A 20,677-nucleotide genomic window follows, 5' to 3' on the forward strand; every position below is an offset into this window, starting at 1 on the left:
TGAATCATTAAATGAAAGAAAACATTTTTTTATATCCATGGTGTTTAATATACAGTGATATTAAATTTTTTCCAAAAGTGCAACAGGAGAGAAAGGTCAGGTATTTCTAATTAATCATAGACAAAAGATAATTAAAATGAGGAGGTCTCTGAACTACACAAGATGAAGGGGGTTGACATTTTTTCTTTCAAAAATTGTGGCACCATTAATGCTCAAAAGGTACTTTAAGAGGCAAAATGTGGTGTAAATTCAATGTGATATTCACAGATTTCTGCTTTTTTCTTTTACAACCTTAACCTGCTTCAACAAGGCTAATAATTGTTATCACACTAATCTGATTTATCATCAAAACCATGTACAACGTACTGTACTGTCTCTTTTCATTTATATAATACTGTAAACCAACTTTTATTTGCGTGGGAGAAATTTTTGCAAGGTTAGAGAGAGCCTTGTCATCGCGAATATTTCTTGCAGCTAACCAATCCTTTGTCTATAGTTTTTATAACAATACAGGTCTAGATAAGACTTGGTTGCGAACATTAGTCGTTGCGAACCAGTTTATCGGCAGTCGATCGCGAAATAAAGTCACCACGAATAAAAATTTGTATATAGTTATATTGTATATGCACTATATTTTAATTCTTCTTTGGTAGCTATGCTAACTGATGTGCGATTTCATCAATTTTCATGAGCATGCACCATTTTTTAAATTTTCAGTTAAGTCACAGTTTCAAGGACCATACATACACTTCTGGCCATGCAATGATCCTATCAATACAACATCATGATATTGTAAGAAATTGCATTTCAATAAACATTAAATTCTATGGATCAACTCAGCAATGGAATCCAGAAAAAGCCGTTGTCAATGAAAATTTGATATATCATCTATCACAAAATCAATATTAATTTTAATATCATATTGATGTACTCAAAGGTGACCTTAGGTAAGCTTGGTCCAGAATGACCAGGTATCAGATGATATTATGATTTGTTTAATGATGGCAAATTAAACTGACATATTGGTTGTATATATACCCAGTCGCTATAATATATAATCAAATGGTATTTTTTATATCTCATCCTATATTAGCCTGAGGTCAGTCTGAGAGCCCTGAAAATAAAGAGTTAATAGATAGATCTATACAGTGACTGCATGCAGTACCGGGCCAATACGGGATGCAATACAAAAAATGCCATGTCATTATTTTTATATCATATACTTATAGAAACTATCAATGAAATCATCATGTGATGCATGATTATTGTCCACAAATTGCTCGATATCTATATACTTGTCTTTTTTAAACTTTACATGCAGTGTCAATTTGCTCCTGCCCATCTGAGTGTTTGTATACTATGGGTAAGTTGACATTGGAATTGAATGACATATACCTATATCTATGTTATAAAAGCAGATGACTAACAGAGAGGGGTGTATCATAACAACCAAAGATTGCCGAAAAAGGGGGGTTCAATATATAAAAAGTCCCTGTTTATTTATTTTATAATACTGAATGTCTTAATTTTAAAGAAAACTTTATTGCTTTTATATAGGAATGACGTGAATTTTATGGCGAACCGACACGCGCATAATTTACCCGCATGTAACAATTCGTTGTTACCCGTTGCAAACTGTGTTGCTAACGCTGAGGGTAATAGAACGGATTATCAACTGCGTCGAAACCAATCAGATTTCAATATTTAACATGAAAGTTATTATAATATATAAATAGTGCCTGTTTGGGAGGGTAATAGTTGAAATTGACACTGACAACCGAGAAAACCATTGTCAACTGACGCGAATCACAGGTTGACAATGGTTTTTGAGGGGTACGTGTCTATTTCAACTGTTGCCCTCCCAAACAGGCACTTTCTTATTTTATAATACTGAATCTCTTAGTTTTAAAGAAAACTTAACTGCTTCTTTAGGAATGACATGTGAAGAATTCTATGGATAACCATAGAGCATATTTACGTGCATGTCACAATTCATTGTGTTACCCATTGCCAAGTGTGCTGCTAACGCTGAGGGTAATAATAACTGAACGGATTATCAACTGCATTTAAACCAATCAGATTTCAGTATTTAACATGAAACTTATTATAATAATAAACTTTATTTCCCATTCCTTGGATTTATTACAAACATGTAGAGGAATTTTTGGTGTAAGTATTGTACAGGGAGGGAAAGAGTACATTTATTTATCTATAAGTATATATAAATCTCTATGTCCTAGAATTACGAGAGATCTATTAAATTTCAATATAAAAATCACATTATCATCTAGTGGCTAATTGTGATAACTATACCAGGTACCAGTACATTTTTTTGAAATAAGAAACTAATACAGTCTCTTTCTAAATGCTTCAAGTCTGGCAAAGCATATTTCTAAATAAACAGCATTTTTATGGATCATTTGTTTTTACTGCAGAGATCCTGCAAATGCATGATACTCTGCAAAAACACATCTTGCTGAAGCTTCCATAATCATGGATCACTTTAGATTTCATAAACAAAATCTGACTAGAAATTGAATTAATGGGAATACTCTGAATACATTCTAAAAAACCAGAGTTTTTTTGAAGAGCTCTAAAAATTGCTGAAATTCTGACTCTATGAACTGGAGATAGCACTCAGACAGAAATAATATATAACCAACAGTGTTCAATTCCTTAAAGTCTTAATTAATGTCACAATGAACAATTTTATAAAAAGTTTTATCTTTCGGAGAATGTTATAAAAAAAAACCACTGAAAAGAAACTGAAACACTTTTTATTACACTTACCCAGAATTTTTGACACAACACATGAATTTGGAAAAACAATGCAGAGGTGCTCCCCTTCTACCATTTCCTTTGGCCTTCTTCAGAGAAGGTTTTTGAGTCCAAGCCATAGTAGCTACAGAACCCTTTATCACTGCATTATCACGGCTGATGATTATTTTTCCTCCCAAGAGTCATAAACACACAACTAAGACATAAAACCTGTAACTCTCCTCATACAAAAAACAAATCCTCTTAGATTTTCATTACACATTTTTTTTTTCACATTAATCTACTTCCAGCAAAATTTAAAAAAAAAAGTCAATATTTCAGTCACAGTGGAAAGTGTATCTTGGCAATAAATCCAATTTGAAACTTCTGTTTACAAAACTGAATGAAAAAGAATAAAAAAATGTGTTGTCCTGTTCAAACAATCTTCATTCATCTGAGAGCCTGACAGCGGCATTGATTTCAAACAATCGGACTCTCATCCCTAGTTCTCAGAGTGGCATCAGATTTGTTCCAGGTGATATTTTCATCACACCGAATGGTATTATACCTATAATAATGTAAGAGTTGAACCAGTGTGCATTATGACTGAACCACTCAGAAGCTTTTATTAACTTCCGATCAATCCATGCTTAGTTACTGAGCCATCTGCTGTGCTTAAAGCTGCCAGATCGTATTATTAAAACAAAACCAAAAAAAAAAAAAATATCACCTTTCAGACTGTTAGGTTTCAATCAGCTACATTAGCCATTAATATACCTAAACTAATGATTGGTCTCGATGTGTAGTAAGTTCCATTTTCACCTCTTTTTACTCCCATCACTAACTTATATTATCACTTTTTCGGAACTGCATGCCCGGAGTAAATCCAATAATAATCATCTGTTTGGTTAGAAAATTCTCCTTGTCTAATTCGGTAATCATCTATTGCTGCAACATTTTATTTTAGTCCCTGTAGGCCTTTTGCAGAGCCTAAAGCTGCTATTTAGATTATATTTCCCCCCTCTGTTTAGACAACAAAAATTACCTTTCATCACATCGTCAATCATATTTTCTTCATTCTATCAGTCCATTTCATTCATTGATGTTATACATTTTGTTACATAATCAAGTCAGGAACGCTCGAGGAGACAACAGATAACTAGAACTGTCCTAATGGGACTAATACCCCCGCTAGGCTAATTTCAAATGGGACAAATAATTGAATTGAATAATAGTTAAGGTTTGGAACACATACAAAAAAAAAAATTCTAGAATTGTAAAAAAAAAAAAAAAAGTTAACAAAGAAAAATTAAAATCAAAATTGTCAGAATTTCACTGTAAATACATATCTATAACAGTAATACATTTACAAATGTATGTATTTGATGAGATATTTTTTTAATTTAATTGATTTAAAGAAAAACCAACAAAATGACAATAACCCCTCCCTTTGCAGTGAATAGAAATACCGGTAGCCAAGCAATGCTCTTCTGTTGATAAAACTTTCAATATCTTTCTAATAAGAGTCTTGACAGATGCAATTAGTTGTTTCAAATTTTCCTCACTTTCTCCTATGGCACAATTGAACTCCATATCAGAAAATTGATCCCATAGGACTATGATTTTCTTTGATGAGTTTGTTAAATTTAATAAACTCCCAAAACATTACCATAATTACCATACTATGTAAAAATATGTAAAAAAGAAAATTTAATATTACAAACAATTTTAAAATTGCCAAAACACTACAATCATATCAGTAATTTTGAATTTCATTTAAATTAATGCCCAATAGGGTCACTTCATCAAATTACTTGACAAATAAATTTCAACAACCTCTAAAAATAGTTTAACTTCTTTATTAATAATTATATTATTTATTTCCTTATAATGATAGACCTTTTGGTTTACATGAAACAGTTTTAAAATAGCCCCAAAACCATCACCCATTTTACAGATTATCAATTTCCCCTAAACACATGCTCCATCTGAGCCATGGCTCAGATAATGGCTCCCTTGGGACGAATGAATTCAGCCACACTTGTCTTTGATGTTCTCATTAGCTCCTAAGAATTTATCATTGACAAACAAAAACTTTGCATTGTCAGTTGATAGAATACTTATAAAAAATAATTTTTTTTTATTAATTAAGACATAAAGACAAAAAACTCCATCTGGATGTATTTATATAAATATATTTTAGAGTGTTTTCTATTAATTAATTAATAAAATCTGTAAGGATTACCTCCCTTACTTTTCAACATTAGTGTACAATATATAGAATAAGGAAAATGAAAACTGTCATAAAATCATTAAATCTTGTCTGATCTTAAAATAAATTGCAGGTGCACATCTTCAAATGGTGTTCAACATATGTACAAATTTTCAAACTGTTCCATGCAGTAATAAAAAATTCTATAGGGGGGACAAAGTTGCGTCTACAGACAGACGGACAGACGGACAGACGGACAGATGGACAGACAGACAGACGGACAGACGGACAGGGTGAAACCAATATACCCCCCTAAACTTCGTTTGCGGGGGTATAATTATAGATGTGGCCTACGGTTTAGGGTCTGGATGTGAATATTTACACAGTAAGTATTCCTGCACTTCATCTTCACTCCCACAGTACTCTCACACCTTGTCCACCTATAACTGCCAATTTAAGGTACTTAAAGTATAGTGTAGATCAGTGTAATATAGTACGTTGAAAAGCCCGACACTTAGATAAATTGATACCTTTATTTTGATTTATTGACTGTTTATCCCCTGAAATGCAATCTTCACTACAAAATTCTGTCACCTGCTCATTAAGAATTGTATGAACATATATAGCGATGTACCAAGAAGATTACATTTCAGCAGATAAATAGCCAATTAAATAAAGAAGTTACTGTTATAAAAGGAAAGGTATGATTTATCTGAGTGTCAGGCTTTGCAACACTCATTTTTTTAGAATTTAAATTTTGAAGATCAGGTGAAAGCTTGAGAATTAAAGTTCCAAAAATTCTAGCATTTACCAAAAATAATAATAATAAAAAAAAAAAAAAAATTCATAAAAGTTCTTCTCACACATGGCTCACATTAAAAGTTTTTCTTCCCAAATTCAAACTCCAGACTTTTCAGCACCTTTTTGCTGACTTTCAATAATGGAATCTTTAATTAATCCAAACCTTAAAAAGATGTAAGACTTTGAAAACTTTAAATTCAACAATGTAAACCATGTAATGGTTTGTCATAGTCAATATTAATGAATTCTGTATTATGAATGACCTTGACTTTTATTACTTAATTTTACTGATGCCCTTGACCTCAAGGGCATTACCTAAACCATAGAGGGCACCAATTAAGAAAGAGAAATGTACAGACAATATAAGTACTACAACTCGGGCAAAGTTTAACAAACCAATATCAAAGTATAATGACAACCATTTGTAAGCAAATTAAGTTTTCATGCTTCAGTCTCAACAGTAAAAATCAAAAGAGTGATAAGAATGGGAAATTATTACTAGACATACCTAATGTGACATATTGAAGTCTGTTTCATACTCCAATCTGATCATCTATGGGTTTTTTCTACCTGTAAGCTTCTTAGATTTTCCTGCATTTTGCCAGAAGCTTGTATCTTGGTGATTCAAATTCCATCAGTATTATACGTACTGTCATAATGACATAATACATGAAGGTAATTGCTTTCTGAAGGTTGAACTCAGCAGCAAGTAGGTTGGAAATAATTTGTCCAAGGATCTCAATAAATTCGTAAGTTTTGGGGTGGTATTTTCTAACAATATGACACTGCAACACTGCGGTGAGACACTGTGAGAAAGAGGGAGGTTGAGGGGGTTGAATTCCAAGAGGAATTACATTCAATTAGTCCACGACTGATATCAAATAAGGACCTTTAAGCAAAGGCTGAATTTCTGTGTATTATGGTACCGCACCTACTCTTTGGTATATAGCTTTGGCCCTGTGGAATTCAGATTTGATTTTTCACCAATAAAGGATGTACACCTACTTCGAGTTAAGGCAATTTTCACAAATTATTGTGTTAAAAATAAAACTTCATAACATTCCATGAAATGTAATTTATTCTGTAATATTGCATTGTTTCGCAAGAGCACTAAAATTATATCACTGCCTCTGTTTGCTTGAAAATCATAAAAATGCTGAATTTTGATATTCAAGATAATGTTAAACATAGAATCTGAATTACAGCCAAAACGATGAATAAGAGTCAACCTTCGGATAAATAATCCCTTGGAACATTAGTGGATCATTTTAACAATAAACAGTTTTAGTTATAATGGTTTCATTGATTAAAACTCAGTCTGTTTTGTTCCATGCAATTTAAAAACATTAATATCAACATAACATTCATTATCATTTGCTTGTATTAAAGGTGATACTTGTATTTACAAATCACCTGATGGACATATAACTTCCAGGTTTACATTATCAAAGTACAATATCATAATTTACGTGATCATGCAAGCATTAATTGATCAGCAGCAGACAGTGGAAATGCAATTACAAAATTCTGCCAATGTTTGTACATTAAGCCTTAATGTAATTTACTAGAGAGATGAAACGTAAAACCATTCAGAGTTTCTTTTTTTATAGCAAATATGGCCAAAAAATTAAAAGACTTGATCCTATCAAGGGATATTCCCACCTACATGTATTTCTTTTGAGCACGGGAATGGAAATTGTGTAATGATGGGCCAAGAATGAAGACAGATTGTTTGACTGTCTGTCATTTTGTCCATCCCATCCCTCTTCCAAACAGCTCGTTCCAACATGCCTGGCGCTGATAGCAACCGGAGAATTTAGATACACCATTAAACAATTTCACTCCACTCAATGTCCATCTTCCTTCATTAATCCTGACAATTGATTTCAACTTACCATTCACTCCTTGCCAGCTACTGCAATCTTCATAGGAGTAAAAAGATTACACCAACAAAAAAGGCAATTATCTGAGGCCAATTTTCTTTCCTGTGTGGAAAACTGACATACAAATATATCAAACGTGCACAGTTTTTTTTTTTATCTAATTTAAAAGTTTTCTCATGGGCAAAAAGGAAAGTGTGAAATTTTGGCATTATAAAAATCAATCATTTACTGCATACAGTACGTTGCTTTCAAATAAGTGGGCTATGAACCATACAATTTCCAAATACATGTACTTCTTTTTTTAACAATTCAGGCAGCAAGTTACACTATGGTACCCATAATACATGTATTTCACTTGCTTCCTGGCCCATCACCAATTTCAGACACTTTTTTCACTGGTTACAGAAAAAATCATTTTTATCAAAATAACCATCATAATTTTATCATTTTTTTTCTGATCATTACTGGCAAAACTAGGCTAAATCTATGATGGGAAATATTGATATCTTAAGTATAATTAAGCCATTAAGGCTTCATCTAGGCAGCTGTCATCAGCAGGAAAAAAAACCTACTCCAAAACAGCCCATTCTCACTCAATAACAAATCTATTCAGTACATAACTAGGAGATCGAACTGATAATTGGAGGTCATCTGCAGCATCAAACAAGTGTCATGAATGGGCACTGACAAACATATTTACTACAGTTCACAAGTATTGCTAAAGTTGACAACATAACATCATGAATGAACACTGACAGACTGTTACCTTGTTGATAAGCATTTGGCACCCTATGAACCATACGTGGGATCATCAATATGTTCAGGTTGAAAACACGTATTATCAAAATATAGTTGCCAACATCATGACCATGCTGCATCAGCCATTTTAAAATGTATACTGAACTACCACTAAGATGTGTCAAAAGCTTAATCTAAATTTGTCGTTCAAAACTGTGCTTGTTAGCTCAAATAGAAGTGTTGAACAGCTCCAATGTGATACATACCGGTACTGCAAATATTAAATATATGGCAAGCATAATCTTGTCAGAATGTTCTTATAACAATTCAAATCACACCATTGAGTATACTAGTATTTCATTGCAGCCAAAATCAATACAGACAGTTGTACTTGCTTTGCATAAAATGTATTTAAAATTTAACCTCATTCTGAAGGAAAATTTGTGTAAAAAATATTAATCTCTTCTGATTTTGCCAAGTTAGCTAGATCAATCTAAGAAGTATCTGACCATTGTTTATACAACCCTGTCACTCAATTTATTAACTTTAACCTTGATATACATGTAAAAGTACTATGTATAATTTTTGAAAAGTCACTACCAAGAGGGAAGCTATATATAAATAATGTATATATACAAAGATAACAAAAAATTATTAAGCACATGCACATACCCTTCAATCATTATCACAATTAGTGGGCTACAGAATGAAGAGAATAACAAAGCAATAAAGACGTCACCTGACATATTTATTATCGTGAAGTGGATTCCAAACGACAGTTTCCAGAGTCCAATTATTTTTCAAACACCCTTAATTGTTGAACTTGGCCACTATCAATTCCCCTTGGCATTAGAAATTAATTTTTAAGGTTACTCCTTTAAAAAATAGGCTTTCTTTGGGAAAAAAGAACTAAAAAAGAAACAAATTGATATATCTTGAAATCAAGAGGGACTGATATGGCTTTTTGATATGGATGTGCTAAAACCTTAGGCTAGCTTCATTAACTGCATGGAAACAATGAAAATTAGGTACATGCATGTGCATCTTTGTCCATAACTAAATTAAATTTCCATAATATAGTGTCAAACTTCAATCTATGATTCAACCAAATGCCAATATGCAATTCTTTAAAAAAATTCTTCAGCTTTTATGAACAAACAAACTTGTTTCAGTTGGCAGCTTTAAGCATCATTTGATATTTCAAAAGCTATCTTGATTCAAGCATTAAATGAGCAACCATGAATAAAGAAAAAATAATTCCCTGTCATGCACCGAGTGCACAATATGAATTATAAATGCTTATTCCAAACATGAAAATACTTTGGATATTGATTACCAGTAATATGACTTTCACTCTTTCAGTTGCATTATACAAGTATGATTTAGAAGAGCTAGATAATGCAGAGGCTTTAAGAAAAACCACCCTCTCTGTTCTTGCCGCAAGAATTACATAGACCTATCGCCTGCATGACAAAGTTATTTTGTCAAAATCGGGGGAAAAGATGTCAATAACACAAAGACAAACAAAGGGCTACGGAATGAGAAAGTTCTTGTCTCGCACATTAATACCAAGGAGTGCAATGAACCTCCAATTTTTTTCCGCCAACTTTGGGTAACAACGCAGAAAGAGCCGACAAGTAAACCAATATAATAACTTGCATTACACCCACATTCGCTGGATAATAGGATGAATTAACAGAAAGGCTGTAATTTACTGGGTATGGTCAAACTCCAAATAAATGGAAAAAATGATGAGGAGGGGGTGCAGGATCCAAAGGGTGTAATTATATATAGGAGTATCCATGGTTTCGTCTAGGATATGAATTTTTAACAGTCAATTTTATTTTTTAATTAGAGTTTCTAAGAAGTTCATTAAAAGGTACATTAAATAAGGATATAATGTCTCCCTATTCCTCAAATGAATTAGTAATGATATACATGTTGTTCAAAATAATATATACATTTGCAACATTTTTCTTTTCAGTTGACAAAACAAGGAAATTTTACTACTATTGAGTAATACAATGACAGGTTTCTATTGTCGTTAAAATTTTACGTGTACTAGATTAATAAAATCAAAGAGAACTAAAATTATCCTAGGCATTTGATATACTTTTTCACAGCAAATTATTTTTTTTATTCAGAAATATGTACCGGATGGGTATAACAGTTCTCTTTAAGAAACTCCTGGTCAGAATTTTTCAAATATATTGACTAACATGGAAAGCCCCAAACCCATGGTTCTGACTTCATAAATAATAAATACATTAATAACATACAGTGTTGCTGTAATCAGCTGTAATTGACAATAGTCTACAACTCTCTAATCTCTCGCAGCTAGACAAAGAAAAATGTACTCGGTAATATGGAATCTATTCCGTAGAAAATCAATTCTGGGACTGCGAACACGTAATGTGTTTACAGACAGAAAACATTGTTTATCTCAATGTATTGGTGCCACAGATGAAATTATTTGTTTCGAGTTTGATAGAATGGTTAAAATAATGGATCATCTGTGAAGACGATAATAATCAAGAACCTAATATTCATGCCTGAAAAAAAAATCCCCAAACCACAAAAAATAATAGAGAAAAATTCATTTCAATATAGAGGGATTTACCGTAATTGAAATTTCATATCTTTGATTCAACTTACCCGGTAACTATGATTAAAATCATCTAAAAATTCCAATATTAAGCATATACATACATGATAGATCTTAATCTTCAGTAATAAAGTCATTTATTAACAGTTTTATGAGATTCCATTTTACAGGCTGTGAATTAATAAACAGGTACATGTATCAACAAATTAATTTTCTTTAATATTTTTGGATGTTATTAAACTCCATGCAATTTTGGGGATTTTTTTTTTATAAAATTGCAACACATTTACATAAGAATTTGAACATCTGATATATATACAAAAGGAATTTGGAAATAAGAGAAAATGAATAAGAAAAGATGAATTCTTTCAGGTTCCAAATTTGACTTAATTACCAGGAACAGATAAAGAAAACTGGCTGAAAAAATTAGCGGTATAATTCTTTTCCTCCAAAAATAGAGGAAAAGGATCTTTATTGCTGCTACTTGATTAAATTGAATAAAATGGAAATAGGTGGGGCACTTTTTGATTTAAAATCAACATTGCAATATGTGTCAATTGCAATTTTTCTCTCTCAAATAAACAGATAATATATCAACATCTGCAAACTTTTGTCCTGAAAAGAGAATGTGTACAAAAATGAGAGCCATCACAAGACTTACTTTGAGATCTTCTTTCTGGCTGGTGGATGAGCGGATCGTGATTTTTTAGGGGTGGGCTTTATGCTGATGTGCCGAGGTGTGCCAACTTCTGTACAGACACTAACACCTACAAAAAGTGAAAGCAAAGTGTGCAAGTGATGTGTGCATTGAATTCTTAGCTCTTGCTATATTTAAAATATCTTACCTATAAACTTAGGCCCTTTCAGTGTTGAAACTCAGATTCTGCCTTCAATCGAAATCAAATTTGAAAGAGCTGTTCTTAAATCTCCAAATTATATATTTTCCCCAAAAAATAGTTTACAGAAATACATAGAAGGAATACTAAAGCTTCAATCTCCAGTACTTTCATCACTGCAGTTATTAATTGTCAATAGTTCTGTGAATGGTTACTACTTCTTTTCATAAATATATACATTTAGATATCTGTTCCTCCTTTAGCATCCATCTGTAGATGATGAATATTTTATATCAAGCAACAAGATGGGATACAGCTTTGAGTGAGTCACTAATCATGCCATTACCCCGGGTTTGTTAAGAAATAAAAACTTTCCCAACATGGTCATTTGACCATCAATTAATCATGCATATATGTATTAACTTTCAGTTGCAGGAGAGCTAATAGATATTACTATGGTAAGAAAAATATGGAAAGCAAGGCACGTATGTATACCAAAAAGCATGTACTGGTAATATAATTACCATTCATGCATAAACTCAAACTTGCGTCAACCATACATAGTTCATATTAACTTGTTTTTTCAGCTAGATGTTGGTTTTTCTTTCTTATTTCCCACAAGAGGGGCTAATAGATTTTTTTTCTCTATTAGTAAAACACTCTGGAGAAAAATAGTAAAACAACATGTCTGAAAATATCCATATTCTGGTAGAAATTATGGAGATATGACAGAGATTTGGAGAGAAGTCATCATAACATGATAATATTTTTGACACAACAAGGCTTTAAATCATTTTATCCAATTTCTTTTGCACGTTCGGGACACCAAGGAGTGAACAAGGGATTGGTCAAACTTTAAATGGACGTCAATCATTTATTTTCCAATTAATGCCTACTGCTGATCTATCCCAAAATTTCATACGTCTTGGAAGCTTTTTATGCATGTATATGTCAATGAAATCATAAAGAATATCTGTTGTACAGCAACATACTGTAAAAACATTAGATTTCGTGATGGCTCAATTTTCGTAGAATTCGTGGGTACCTTTAATCCACCAATTAACATTCTCCATGAATCAATAAATTAGGGTTATAAAGTTATATTTCCTATTATAGGAATAAGATAATGTATAAAATTATGTCCCCATCCATGAACCTGTAAAATTTAAGCAATCCACGAAAATTGGTTTCCACAAATTTGAATGATTGCATGGTATTTATTCAGTTAGAAAACATTTAAATATGATCAAGACGTATTAACTTATCATTGATAGTGAAAATCAAGTACATACTAAAATAGCTACTGTAGATTCCTAATTAAACGTGAGGAATTAATATTCGCTTAAAATCACGAGAAGCTCCTCTCCCAGATTTTGAAATCTCGCTATTATTTTATGGGAGTTGAATACTATAAGAAATTTCGGGATAAAAAGTCAGCTAGTGTTTGTGATTTTTTGCTTCTCGCGGAATTAGGTACTCAAGCATTTAAAGTACTTGTTATATTATCATACAAAGAATATCAAGATTTCTAAACAATCATTCTCAGCCTTTTCTGTTATAAGCCATCTAATGGTCAAAATATAAGAGACAAATTTGCTGCCAATTAGATGAATATCGGTAATTTCTTTCCATTTTTTTTATAATATTTATAACAACTTTTTTCAATCCTTTATCCAGTAACTATTAATTAAAGTCCAACTTTGAAGTTAATGTATAACGTAATATACATACTGTAGATTCCTTATTTTACACTAGTTCTTAATTCCACAATCAACGTTATCCATCAAAGTGTGAGAATATAAAATCGCGAATGCTGAAATTTTATCATATTTTCATGTGGTTTACATACATCCGAAAATTAAAAGTGAGGTTAAATAAAATTCGCGAGACGGGCTTCTCGCGATTTTACGCAGATAATAATTCCTCATGTTTAATTAGGAATTTACGATATACTACACATACCCCTCTACCTTCTTGATGACTGTATGATGCAGGAAATTAATTAAATGAAACATTATGGAGCTAGGGTTGGAAGGAATAGATTGATTTGTAATACTTCGTTACAAAACATAGACACCCCACACTCTTCTCTTACAGCTATTAAGTGTTCAATTAGTATACCGCGCCAATAATGCTGATTTCATTTAGAAGACGTGCAAATTAAGAGCCAAACGTTCAGCCATTAAAAAGAATTTCAAGGCATTTGCTAATGGAAAATGTAGCAGTGAGGGGTGATAAATTAACACACACAGACACGTTTACCAATATACCAGAAAATAAAAGCTAGTGCATTAGTCTGAATAGAGTCATCAAATGTCATTTGCAATCCACACTCCAAAAATTCACACACTTACAGTGCCCGATTTTAGAACCCCAAGGTTCACAGCGTGGTCATGACGGCCATATATGCGGAAAACTGTGCAGCAGCTAGCCATCAACTGAGTGCTATTAATATTCGGTGGGTACATATATAAACATCTATACATCAGTCACTAAGGCCTAAAAAAAAAGTTGTGTGTTTCGGGTAACCCGACTTAACCTACAAAAATGCCCCGATCCTACCAATTTTAAATGACTAAAATTTTAAATATCTGATTGTGAATTTTATATTATTTTTATTAAAAAATCCGTTTTTAAATATGACACAAACAATATCCGTTTTTAAATATGACACAAACAATATTCTTAGGATTCATGCAGAAAAAAATATGATAAAATAAAAAAAAAATCCCTACCTACCTAGCCTAATTTTTTCATCAGTGTTACCCTAAACACACAATTTTTTTTACTAGGCCTAATTGAAACACAGTCCTTATCGTTTATAAGTAAATAAGTAAGTGAATAATTTATTTTAGTGACATATGCTTCAAAAACTTTTACAGAAATATGTATATAACAATTAACACAGGGAATAAACACTTGACGGGCATCAGACTTATAATAAGTCATTCTATACATGAAAATACAAAATTTCATAAAATGTAATTTAAATTTCATAAAAAATAATTTTTTATGTATATAGAATAGATTGCCTGTATATATATGCTGAATGAAAGAGTTTGACAGTTTGTCTGGGAAAGTTAAATAAAAGAAAACTAGTGCATGGCATGCCGCAATCATTTGTACCATTAATCATATCAGATATACCGGTAGTTTCATTCATAATCATTATATAATATTCATTGAAAAAATTATCACTTCACAATACAGATAAGTAGTTTGCAAATCATACTTGTATATATTAATCAATTAATCTATAATGATTTCTTCGCCATTAAATGGGCAGGGATTCAAAAGACACCAAGTTTATTTTTACTCAGAATGTATCCTTAAATAGTATCAATGTGGAATATGCAAATATTTGCTTTTTTATTGCAAAGACTAATGAAATCATATGTCTCTATGGCACACAGTCATGATATACATTCAGTCCGAGTGGGAAAAAAAATGACATATGACAAGAGAGACAACCTCTGTTAGAGTTTTTGGACCTGAACATCTCAAAATGATTTACTCATATAAAAATGAATTGCAGATGAAAAGTGTGAAAATCAATGTATGTTCAATGTTCAATTACAACTCAATTGCTGCTTTTTATCTCTTTTTTTCAGGATTAATGGGTGAGATATAATGCTTTTAGTAGCATTAAAATTTAGTTAGATAGTTAATGTACTGAAGCAGTCCTGAGTTTCTTTTAACACAGCACATACATAAGGAAAATGTGCAAAGCATAGTGTAGCATATTCTGTTACAAATTAAATACCTATTGCATTTGGTTACAACATCTAGAAACAATACCGTACATTACAGATGTCGAAAAGATTAAAAAACATACCTGCTCCCATAATGGTTCACTTTGGCTTGTTATACTTAATTCAAATCTCACATCTATGCAGTCTATCTGATAAAAAAAGTTGCAAATGAACTGGTCAGAATGAATGGAAAAAACTAAAGTAAATGTAATCTAAGTTTAAATTTCTTTAACAAAATACAAATATTTCAATCCAAGTTCTTCACTGATCAGCTTGACGCATGAAATCTAGTTTCGTGGCATTTAGCTAGAATTTATTCAATTTAGAAGCATTTTAAAGCAAGAAGCCCAGGGGCCACATCGCTCACCTGAGCAACAATTGCCTTAACTCTGATCAAATAAGCATTACAGTATCAAAATCAAAATATCTTGACAACTAAGTACAGTAGATCTTGCTCAAGATATTTAAAAAATCTGCCGATTTCTATCCACATATTTTTATGACAAATATCAAGCCCCTTTTGTTGTTGCAGCTGTAAGAAGATTATTCTCTATTCCTAAATACCCCCCCCCCCACTTTATGGCCAACCTTTTTCTAGGAAATCATGGATTGATCAAATCTTAGTCTGCACAACCCATGCTTTTACACAAAGTACTACTTTTTGGACTAAAAACTTTCCCAGAATATTTCTAAAGATTTTCCCTATATATTCCTATGTAAAAATGCATCCCCCATTGTCGCCCCTCCCAACCCACAGGGACCATGATTTAAAAAAAAAACTTGAATCTAAACTACCTGAGGATACTTCCCTCCAACTTGAGCTTTTCTTGCCTAATAGTTCGTGAGAAGAATATATTACAAGATTTTCTCTATATACTCCTATGTAAAAATTCATCCCCCCATTGTGGCCCTGCCCTACCCCTCAGGACCATGATTTGAATAAACTTGAATCAACACTATCTGAGGATGCTTCCACACAAGTTTAAGCTTTTCGGCCAAATAATTTTTGAGAAGAATATTTTTTAAGATTTTCTCTATACATTCTTCTGTAAAAATCCATCCCCCCATTGTGGCCCCACCCAGGGACCATGATTTGAATAAACTTGAATCTACACTACCCAAGGATGCTTCTGTACATGTTACAGCTTTTCTGGTCAAATAGATTTTGAGAAGAAGATTTTTGAAAAAATACCAACAAATTTTCAATAATTCTAAATTATCTCCCCTTTAAAGAGGGTGTGGCCCGTCATTTGAACAAACTTGAATCCCCTTCACCCAGTGATGCTTTGTGTCAAATTTGGTTGAAATCTGCGCAGTGGTTCTGGAGAAGAAGATGAAAATGTGAAAAGTATACAACAACGACACATCAACGATGACAGACAACAGACAAATTTTGATAAGAAAAGCTCACTTGAGCTTTCAGCTCAGGTGAGCTAAAAATCAAAGCTTGATCAACAATGAATGATTCCATTTCACATTAAGAATAATCGATAAAGCTCAGAACAATTTATCCATTAGAATTCTACAACAATATAAAGTTCAATCAAAGGAAAATCTGCAGTTTAAAGAGCCTATTTTCCACCAAATGCCCTACATTGTGCAAATTTCTTTATTATGTTAAGTTTTTTTAACAGGGTCATTATCAATCAGCCATTTGTATGTTATATTAACTCTTTTATTATAAAAAAAAAATTAACAACATGTCCCAATAGACAACTTTATAACGATTGAACACTGACATTTCCAATGACGCATTAAAAAAAAAAAGGTGACAGACAATCTTGAGACTATGCCTAATCCGTGCAGACAAACTGACAGGTGAATTTTTTTATGACACTGAGTTCCCAAAACTACTACATACAACACGTATATACATATAACTTACTCTAAAAGTGGTAATTTACACATGGGGGAAATTAAAACCTGTAAAATTAGACAACGTGTACTTATATTAATAACCACAAGCGTAAATAACCACTTTTACAGTAACATGCATGTTACATTAAACTTTTGTTATTCAAATGTTACATTAAAATTCTGATTCTTATTCAAATGCTGAATTAATTTTTTAAAGTTTTATAATTCAAAGAATTCTTTGAATTCCAAAACATTAATGAAAATGTACATGTAGGTATGTATTAAGCTATTAGATTATAGTACGGTATATGAGGATTAATATTTCTATTATTTAATTATAAGAGCAGACTCTCTCTCTCTCTCTCTCTCTCTCTCTCTCTCTCTCTCTCTCTCTCTCTCTCTCTCTCTCTCTCTCTCTCTCTCTTTTGAATTAGGTTCTGAATAATATAGAACATGATATATGTATATTGGAATTGGTATCAAAATTCTAGCACTACAAACTTAATCATCCCCTCCTTATCCATCAAAATAATTAAGGTATTAAAGAAGAAAATTTTAGAAATAAAACTTACAAACCAACATGAAAGGCACAGTCAACATTCAAATCTTTAAAGGCACTCATGTCAAGAAGAAAACCAAATCTGCATGAAGCATCTGAAATCCAAGGCACTTGGATCAGCAAATGAAGGCACTTGTGTGAATTGTAGTACAGTGTGGATTTGGTCAGTCGCCTGTATCCATCTGGATCTGCGATGTCAATCCTTATGTAAGTTCGTTAAAGTTCAAATCTCAACGTTGTTCCTACACCAGGTGTATTAAATTATCTTCCTGAAGAGAGCAAAAATATCAATGAATTTCCAATCAATTTAAGTGAAGAATGACTGCTGTGCAACATTGAACTTAAAATTTCAACATGAATTTGAATCCATTTTAATGACTGGACTTGTTAATTGCTCATGAGCGTCCATTAGTATACATGTATATAGGAGTTTATAATCAATAGAGCCTGTACATTGATTTCTTTGGTTATACCTGCATGATGGTCATTGTCTCTTTCCAAGTTTATACGTTTATTGATCTATCTCCTATGTTAAAAACATTATTCCAAACAAAAGACAGATACCAGCCATGAAATAGATAACTTATATATCTTATAAAGAATCAATTCAGAAATACTGTTATGATACCAGATATAGTACAAAATATTTCATTCAATGCCACATAAATTTTGCACATGCATACATATATTTTCTATACAATTTCAATACCTGTTGATTCATATATACCAGAATATATACCAGAATTACCTTTATATTGGCTGCAATCATTCCAGAAAAAAAAATTACATAATTTTGCTGATGCAGAGTAATGAATAATATTTGTTTTTGTTTATTGAATGTTGATTCTGTAGTACTGTATTTCATTTATGGTGTTCATGCAGGTATGAGCATTGACAATACACTGTAAACAAATGTATCTGATATCAGCATATCATAAATCTTTAGGTGAACCAAATGATTTGTATCAAAAAATACAAAGATATAAAAATGAATAATAATAATAGGGATAACAAACTTATTAAAGACCATGCCCAGCCCCAAATTCAAAATTATCTCTAAGACCCCTATAATAATTTATATTTAATGTTAAGAATCGTTAGTATAAATTGAGTACTATTTTGATCAAGGAGAACTTAGGATAACATTTGGAAATATTTTAATTCTTGGAATTTGGGGCTTTCAAGAAGATTGTCCTTAGTTAGACTAACTTAGACAACTAGCTAACTTGAATTCTTATTGTTTGTTGTGTTAGTTCCAACTAACTTAGTCAACTAACATGAATTTCCCTTATGAATAGTGGGTTATACAGACTATAGTTGAAACTAAAAGAATTATTTCAGCATCCCTGATTATTTTATTCATTAAAGTCAGTTCATTAAGTACATGTATAACTATATATAACTCCATTATAATTTTAATACAATGCAATTTTCAGTACTCAGTGTGTTCAACATGTGTTTTGTGCAATGAAGCATACTATACATGTAAAACAATCAGCACAGCTGGAATGTACATGTTCATGACCACAATCAATTAGGCTTTTATAAGGTATAAAGACAATGTTGAGGAGGGTATAATTTTTTACTCAATGATTTAAGACATGTGTGGCAACATATTGTAAAAAGGGAAGTTCTTGTTAAGGGTCTGAGTAGGAGTGGCCAGGGATAACTTAAAGAAAAGTGTAACAATTAATATCTGATATATACTTGTATATATACTTCTCTGCTGATCCAAACTTTCCAAATATCATGTCCCTTGACAGCCATCTTTGGGTGAAAAGCTTTAAATTGCAGTTTAGGGGTTTGTAACTTTTTGGTACATAAAAACTTTTTAAAACTTTCATTGCCACAGGATGAGGCTACCCATATTCAAAACTATAACGAATAGACCTTTCACAATTAATATTACTGAGGAAGTACTGCTCTCTTGCAGGGTAATTTCTTACACTTTGGTTAAGAAATTAATACCTTTACATCATATTTCACAAAGTTACTATGTCATAATTGCCCTGCAATAATTAAGAGCAATACTGCAGTTAACGTAAAAGATCTATTTATCACAAAATTGCATGTTAAAATTCCCATAAATGTTTCATGGGGTTTTTTTTTTTTGGCAATTGAACCAAACAGAGAATATTGCATGTGTAGAAATTGGTAAGATATTTGAGAGTTGCATCGGTTTTAAAGATCGATAAAATGATGTTTTGTTCGGTTTTTTAAAAATTGCATGGCATCTCTTTGATTTTTTTATCTGATGATTAGCCTACCGGTAATATACCTGCTAATCTATTTACCCTGTTGTCAATTAAAAACTGATAAAATAAATATTATATAAAACAAATAATCAAGAATATATACACGGTTTTGTTTTGTATAAAAGATAACTCAAAATATTCAGTGATATATTGACAACAGATTGCACAGGAAAAGTGGCAAAGGAAATTCGAAACGTGGAAATTCCGAAGAATCTGGCATCTGCGACATAAACAGAAAACATGTCATAATATTTCTTACCCTTATCTTACTCACATCTTTGTAAAGCATAAAGCATGTCAGGAACAAAAAATCAAATCGCTGTAGTCTTTGTTTGCTAAAATTGTTATTTGTTTTGTTATCTTGCCAATGATTCCGAATGTAATGAAAGACACTCGGAACTCCTCTAAATGAATTCGAAGTA

General features: G+C 31.9%; 1 protein-coding gene across 5 annotated transcripts in view; it reads right to left on the minus strand.

Moving 5' to 3' along the window:
* Positions 1-20,634, minus strand: part of LOC128187246 (calcium/calmodulin-dependent protein kinase kinase 1-like) — a 66,750-nt gene extending 46,116 nt beyond the window's left edge. Inside the window, exons 1-4 of one of the 5 annotated variants that reach the window (XM_052857541.1) lie at positions 20,515-20,634; positions 18,018-18,269; positions 15,668-15,733; positions 11,658-11,763 (exon numbers count right to left, since the gene is read on the minus strand). In XM_052857541.1, the coding sequence (XP_052713501.1) occupies positions 11,658-11,763; positions 15,668-15,677 (116 nt within the window). In that variant the 5' untranslated portion in view covers positions 15,678-15,733; positions 18,018-18,269; positions 20,515-20,634. Of the gene's footprint in view, positions 1-2,790; positions 2,999-11,657; positions 11,764-15,667; positions 15,734-18,013; positions 18,270-20,514 lie in introns of those variants that run through there. The other 4 variants (XM_052857540.1, XM_052857538.1, XM_052857539.1 and 1 more) reach the window with 4 other exon arrangements.
* Between the last annotated feature and the right edge of the window lie 43 nt (positions 20,635-20,677).

This window comes from Crassostrea angulata, chromosome 6, assembly GCF_025612915.1.
Source record: "Crassostrea angulata isolate pt1a10 chromosome 6, ASM2561291v2, whole genome shotgun sequence".
NCBI lineage: Eukaryota > Metazoa > Mollusca > Bivalvia > Ostreida > Ostreidae > Magallana > Magallana angulata.